The sequence below is a fragment of the Budorcas taxicolor genome, chromosome 10 (genome assembly GCF_023091745.1).
Source record: "Budorcas taxicolor isolate Tak-1 chromosome 10, Takin1.1, whole genome shotgun sequence".
NCBI lineage: Eukaryota > Metazoa > Chordata > Mammalia > Artiodactyla > Bovidae > Budorcas > Budorcas taxicolor.
Window position 1 is genome coordinate 16535153 of NC_068919.1, and position 7259 is coordinate 16542411.

The 7259-nt window shown below is 45.2% G+C and overlaps 1 protein-coding gene across 1 annotated transcript; it reads left to right on the forward strand.

Moving 5' to 3' along the window:
• Positions 1–2753: 2753 nt before the first annotated feature.
• On the forward strand, positions 2754–4997 carry RPLP1 (ribosomal protein lateral stalk subunit P1). Its single transcript, XM_052646602.1, has 4 exons — positions 2754–2961; positions 3806–3880; positions 4557–4674; positions 4879–4997. The coding sequence occupies exons 1-4, from the start codon at positions 2890–2892 to the stop codon at positions 4956–4958; spliced, it is 345 nt and encodes a 114-aa protein (XP_052502562.1). The 5' UTR covers positions 2754–2889; the 3' UTR covers positions 4959–4997.
• Positions 4998–7259: the final 2262 nt, after the last annotated feature.

Below are 7259 nucleotides of genomic sequence, written 5' to 3' on the forward strand. Positions count from 1 at the left end.
AGCAAAAAGCATATCCAAACGTTAGGCAAAAAGACAAAATCCACTTATTTGTAAGCAAGGTCATATGTTTGTTTCTAGAATGCTTCAGAGTACCTCTCTTAATAGCTGTTACTCTATTTCTTGACTATTTTTAATTTTTTTAAATGTCACATTGCTTAGTCTTTTGAAAAAAAATTATTTTTTTTGGCCTCACTACACCGTTTACGATCTTAGTTCCCCCATCAGGGATTGAACCCGGGTCTCTAACAGTGGAAACGCTAGAATCCCCATGAGATAGATCTTAACAGGAAGTTTTTACTATGCTATGGGAACATGGGGTAGTAGAATTTGTCTGAAGTTAAGAGCATGTTGAATCCGTAAGTCTCTAAAAGAGAAATGCATCAGCAACTGATGTTTTGCTCAAACAGTTCAAAATAGTTACAAAGAATAGCTGCAGTTAATTGGGTGCTCGGTCTCTGACACCCTGTAAGGGTGTTATTTGTCATTTACAGGTGAAGTAGACCGGAGGCGAAGGGAAGGGGGCGGCAGAGGATGAGATGGTTAGATGGCCTCACTGACTCAGTGGACATGAATCTAAGCAAACTTCAGGAGGCAGTGGAAGACAGAGGATCCTGGGGTGCTGCAGTTCATGGGGTACCAAAGAGTTGGACACAACTTAGCAACTGAACAACAACATCAAACTAAAAAGCTTCTGCACAGAAAGTGAAACCATCAACAAAATGAAAAGGCAACCGACTGAATGGGAAAATAGACTTGCAAATCATGTGTCTGATAAAGAGTTAATGTCCAAAACATACTAAAAATTCATACAACTCAGTAACAAAAAAGCCCCCAAACACTTGAATTTTAAAAATGGGCAGATCTGAATAGAGGTTTTCTTCCAAAGAAGACATACAGATGGCCAAACAGGTACTGGAAAAGGTATGCGCCATCACTAATCATCAGGGAAACACAAATTAAAACCACAACTCACACCTGTTAGGAATGGCTATCATTAAGAAGTGTTAATAAATGTTAGTGAAGATCTGGAGAAATGGGAACCGGGACGTACTGTTGTTGGGAATGTAAACTGGTGCGGGCACTATGGAAAACAGTATGGTGGTTCCTCCAAAAATTAAAATTAGTATAAGATCCAGAAATTCTGCTTCTGAGTTTTTACTTGAAGACAACGAAAAACAGTAACTTGAAAAGATACCTGCACCCCCATGTTCCTTGCAGCATTATGTACAACATCCAACGCGTGGAAACAACCTTGGTGCCCACCAATGGACAAATGGATAAAGAAAATGAGACGTGACACTATTCAGCATAAAAAGAATAAACTCTAGCCACCTGAGACAACATAAACGGACCGTAAGAGCAGTATGCTAAACGAAATGTCTGACAAAGAGGAATACCATATGATCTCAGTATATGTGCAATCTTAGAAAAACAAACACAAAAAAACCCCAAACAAGCTCATAGATACAGAAAACAGGCGGTTGACAGGTGAGGTTGGGGGGAGGGGAGTGAGAGAAATTGGCGAAGGGGGGTCAAAAACTACAGCTTCAGTCATGGGGATGTAAGGTACAGCATGGTGACTACAGTTAATAACGTATCACACATTTAAAAGTTGCTTATAGAGTAGACCTTATCACAAGAAAAAAAAAAAAAACTGTTGTCTATGTTTAGTGATAGATGTTAACTAGACTTATGATGGTCACTTCCCAATATAAACAAGTTACCTATTATGCTGTATACCTGAAACAAATGTCAATCACACCTCAACTTAAAAAATTGTAAAGAAAACCTCTCAGTATGAATCCAACACCAATTTTCTTAGGCTCAAAGGACACAAACCATCAGCAAAACACCTAGCGAAACAGCAGCTACATCAAGAGGTCTTTTAACATCACAAGTGCTATTTCAAAGCTTTTACACCGAACCAGAAGGTCCTTTAAAAAAAAAATGAAGTTGAAGTGGAAAGTTCCCCTATATTCCTAATATATCTTTTATGCTTTGGGAAGAAAAAAAAAAGGACAAAATTAACTTATAACCCCCAAACCCATCCCTCTCTGCAAACAGAAGCAGGAAGCACTGAATTTAGGTTCCCAGATTTCGAATCCAGGTTCCGTCTCGCGGTAACGCGGAATCTCGGGAAACCAGGATTACATTTTAATTTTGCCATTACAAAGTGCAGATAATAGTACTTACCTCTTACACTGGGTGAGGCTTAACTGAATCTTTGTAGAGTGTGGCCCAGTGCCTGGGACATAGTAGGCGCTGAAACGCTCTGCTATTTTAACGCTGCAGATTTCCCATTTTCTCCTATATTCAGTATTTTATCGGAGACGCTGTCCTAGGCACCGGGACCTCCCGGCTAAACCCCAGTTGCTGCCCTCCAGCAGGTCGCTGCTCGCCGAGGGTGGGGATTGGGGAGTAGGCTGACACCGTCATTAAATGACTGCTTAAGAAGTGTCATACGGGCTACAGTAGGTGGGAGTGACACCTATTTCCCTAGGTAACTTTTCCGTAAAAGTATTCTTACTGTTCACAAACCCTGAGAGTTTAACCCAAACCAAAGAAGTTAGCATTCACAGCTGCCGGACAACTTGATCCCGCGAACTACTTCGAACTAGTTACAGGTTTGCGCAGGCGTCTTCAGCGGTAAGTCGCGGTTTGAGCTATCCCCGCCCCTTCCGGCCACGCCTCGTCCGGAAATTCCGGGAGCCGATTGGTTCGCGTGACTGGTATAAGAAGCTGCGCGCAGGCGTGCGGTTCTCTTTCCTCCGCTGCCGCTAAGGTGCTCGGTTCTTCCGAGGAAGCTAAGGCCGTTTTGGGGTGAGGCCCTCACTTCATCCGGCGACTAGCACCGCGCCCGGCAGCCCCCACCTAGCACTCGCCCGCACCATGGCCTCCGTCTCGGAGCTCGCTTGTATCTACTCTGCCCTCATTCTGCACGACGATGAGGTGACGGTCACGGTGAGTGCGGGCCTGGGCCGGCGGCGTGGCGGCCTGTGTGGGCGGCCGGTTCCCCACCCTCGCAGGCGTCAGAGGCAGGCCCTTCCGGTGGGAGCGGCGGCCGTCGACACCGGGCGGAGGTCGGACAGACGGGACGGGCACCCATCGGATGGGCCCATGTGCGGGCTGTATGGGGCATCGGCCACGTGCCCGCCCTGGAGTGAGTGAGTTTCACTTAACAGCGGAGCGCTCCGACTTTGAGAACTTTTTTTAATTTAGAGAAACGTGTGCAAGCCGTAGCCTCATGGCGCAGCCATATAACGTGTCCCAGGACACCGTATCACCTTTGGGTGTAATTTCCTTGGTCCTCTCAGTAGGCCTTGTGGGGCCTGGCTCTGTGGTGTGGTGGAGGACACTGCGCTCTGCTCCACCTCTGGCCTTGCCTCACAGCTTAAAATAGCAGTGTAACTTGGGGAGGTCCCAGCCTGTGAAATGGCAGCGATGAACTCGAGGCCTTGCCAAGTACCTGGCACACGGGAGTAGAAGCATTTTTTTGCCTTAAGAGTGGAAGAAACTGTCGTCTTAGATTAGTATACATGCAATGTCAATAGAGTACTCGGATTGGTAAACGGTACTTTCGTACTCAGGTTATGAAATGGCAGTCCACTCCAGCACTCTTGCCTGGAAAATCCCATGGACGGAGGAGCCTGATAGGCTACAGTCCATGGGGTCGCAAAGAGTCGGACACGACTGAGCGACTTCACGTTCACTTTTCACTTTAACAGTTATTTGCTTTCGATTTGCAGTATTTTGAAGACATTTACGAAAGTGCTATCTGATGGGGTGCCCCTCTTATTTGTTTTAGGAGGATAAGATCAATGCCCTCATTAAAGCAGCCGGTGTAAATGTTGAGCCTTTCTGGCCAGGTTTGTTTGCAAAGGTAAGGTGATGGTGAAAAGGTGATTTGTTTGGAGAAGCAAATTTTGGGAAGACCTACTGATTTATTAAAACAAGTGCTCGTACTAACCTCCAAAAGTGCTGGAAGGCCCCATGTTTCACTGGGCTTGTCTAAGCAGAAGGGGTATTTCCTCACATTCTGTCTCTAGGAGCGAATTATGGTTTTGCTCTGTGGTGTCTTTTTCTCATGGTCTCATACCCTGCTTTCTCTTTTCTTCTGTTCTAAAATCATGAGGAAAATATATTACCAGGTCATTCTTTCAATATATAAAAAGGTCATCCAAGATATACTATACATGCTGTTCCAAGTAAATCCTGCCAGCATGGTGGTGACATTTTATTGATTGCTTATTCTTTATCAGAATATAAAAGATCAAGGAATTTAGCAGTGGCCACCTTAGTATACATGCAATGTCAAACTAATAGCCTCTCTTCACCTCCTGTTCTTCAATCCTGAGATTGGAAAGATTGGAAACACTGTACCTATATCTCTGTTAGTGAATTCCCTTGGGAAAATTATATAGAATTACCTAGCAGTCTAAAAAAATATAATTCACTGTTAAGAGGAGACATGAACTGTACTTGTAAGTTAAGCCAGCTTTTCGGTGCTACAACAGGCCAGAACTAAGCATTTACCTGAATATGCACATGTGTTGCAGGCCTTGGCCAATGTCAACATCGGGAGCCTCATCTGCAATGTGGGGGCTGGTGGACCTGCCCCAGCGGCCGGTGCTGCACCAGCAGGAGGCCCTGCCCCCTCCACTGCTGCTGCCCCAGGTAGGAAACTTGGTATTGGAGTGAGGAGGGTGGAGATACTAGGGACAAAGTTGCTCTTCATTTGCTAAGAGTAGATGTGTAGAAATCTTAAGAGGTATCATTTGATGAGGGAAAGTTAACATATTTTTGACTATGTGAATGGTAGGGCCTGGAGCTCTTTGGAGTTTTAGTGAGGTAACTGACTGTTTTTTGCTTTGTTTTTAGCTGAGGAGAAGAAAGTAGAAGCAAAGAAAGAAGAATCTGAAGAGTCTGACGATGACATGGGCTTTGGTCTTTTTGACTAAACCTTCTTAGTAACACATTGAATAAAAAGCTGAGCTGTTTGCTGCTGTTGGTCTTAACTGATAGTTCTGGGGGTGTGTCGTGTAAAAATGGAACTTTGGCTTTCAGTGTGTTCTACCAGGACAGGAGCTGGGTGCAACATTGAGAACTGCATGGGGAGGCTGGAGGAGAAAGGCTCAGAGCAGACACCTTGTGCAGATTACTCACATGACTTCATGATTGCAGGATTTGTTCTCTAGACTGAATAGGAGTCACTGTTGGGCATGGGGCTGTGTGGTCCAGATCTCAGATTTTTGAAAGATGAAGAAGCTCTGTGGGGAGGGGTGGCTGAACAATGGCATGAAGGGTAAATTGGTTCACTTTTCAAAATGCCAGGGCCACCCTAGAACTTGGATTCATATAAAATGTATATTCAGAGCATCTGTTAGGTGCTAGGCACTTGGGACATCTCTGCATTTGATAGGGACATGAGGTTGAGGTTGTAGGACTTTCTGGCCCATGGCCCTAAACATCTTCACTTCAGTGTATAGGACCACTTTGTATACGTTATTGTAGCCAAGTCTCAGTGGTCCATCGAAGAGTAGGACATGACTTAGTGATTGAACAACAACATTCAAACAAAATAAGTGGCCCCAGACTGTCAGTGGAAACCACAGATGAGGATTGTAAGGTGTAAACAATTTAGGACAGGTGGGGTACAATGAGAAGAATGACAAAAGTGTCACTCAAATTTTGGAGATGTTCAAAATGCATAACGGCTAACCTAAATGAAGGCCAGCATTATGCTAATAAGTAATTAGCACAGTAAATTCATGGATTAAAACCATGTAATGACTCCAAGTAAAAGTCTGCTCAGTTGTGTCCAACTCTGTGGGATTCCCCAGGCCAAAATACTGGACTGGGTAGACTTTCCCCTCAGGGGATCTTTCCAACCCAGGAATCAAATCATTGCTGGCGGATTCTTGACCAGCTGAGCTATCAGGGAAGCAGTGACTCCAAAGCCTACTTTTAACTGCATTGTTCCTCATGTTCCTGCCCTGGCTGTTCCTGCATCAGCTTTCTCATGTAGTGAAGGAAGTAGTGCATTTAAGATTTATTACTTTTGGTTCGTGCTGGCTTTGCCCAGGCTTTAAGTGCTGCAAGCAGGGATGGGGACTCTGTTGTGTGCTGGCTTCTTGCGGTGGCTGCTTTTGTGGAGCACAGGCTTTTAAGTGCACGTGCTTAGTTGATCAGTGATGGGATCTTCCCAGGCCAGGGATCAAACCTGTGTCCCCTGCACTGGCAGGCGGATTCTTAACCACTTGGGAAGTCCCCAAAGAAATCTTAATATAGTAAAAATCTATTCAGTTCAGTTCAGTCGCTCAGTCGTGTCCGACTCTGCGACCCCATGAATCGCAGCACGCCAGGCCTCCCTGTCCATCACCATCTCCTGAGGTTCACTCAGACTCATGTCCATCGAGTCCGTGATGCCATCCAGCTATCCCATCCTCGGTCGTCCCCTTCTACTGCCCCCAATCCCTCCCAGCATCAGAGTCTTTCCCAGTGAGTCAACTCTTCGCATGAGGTGGCCAAAGTACTGGAGTTTCAGCTTCAGCATCATTCCCTCCAAAGAGCTAAAAGTTTTTCCAAAGAATGTCCTGATCATCACATTAGGAGGCCATAGCAGTCTTATTCATTTGACACCAAAAAGCCTGCCCAGTTTCACCGACCTTCCAGTTCCCTGAACCTTGATTTCCTTTGCAAAGTGAGAATCACCTACTTATATTGGAGAATGAACCAAGTAACACTTGCTGGCACACGCATGTTACTTCCCTTCTGCATAAGGTATAAAGAACACAGCTGGCTTCCCAGGTTTCCTGAATCCCAGGCAAGCCTTGTGCTCCCCAAGTCCCTTTCCTGCTGATACTGCTGGATCATGCAGCAGCTTTGGTGTCTCATAGCTAGTTTCACACGTCATACTTGTTCACCAAGCATACTTGTTGACAGTTGCATTGTTAAAATTCTGTTCACTTCTGTGGCCACTGGAAGTGTAGGTCCATGGACAGCTCGCTCACCCCTCTAATGCTGCATTACCAGGAAGCCAATAGAAAAAGCAAGAGAGTTCCAGAAAAATGTCTACTTCTGTTTTATTGACTATGCCAAAGCCTTTGACTGTGTGGATCACAACAAACTGGAAAAAGGGATTGGAATACCAGACCACCTTACCTGCCTCTTGAGAAACCTGTATGTAGGTCAAGAAGCAACAGAGCCAAACATGGAACAACGGATTGGTTCCAAATTGGGAAAGGAGTATGTCTAGGCTG

Excerpts from the sequence above, each read along its gene's own strand:
- RPLP1 (XM_052646602.1), top strand. The coding sequence starts at position 2,890 with ATGGCCTCCGTCTCGGAGCTCGCTTGTATCTACTCTGCCCTCATTCTG. Across the intron at positions 2,962-3,805 it reads ACGATGAGGTGACGGTCACG|GAGGATAAGATCAATGCCCT; the intron begins GTGAGTGCGGGC and ends TATTTGTTTTAG. Across the intron at positions 4,675-4,878 it reads CTCCACTGCTGCTGCCCCAG|CTGAGGAGAAGAAAGTAGAA; the intron begins GTAGGAAACTTG and ends CTTTGTTTTTAG.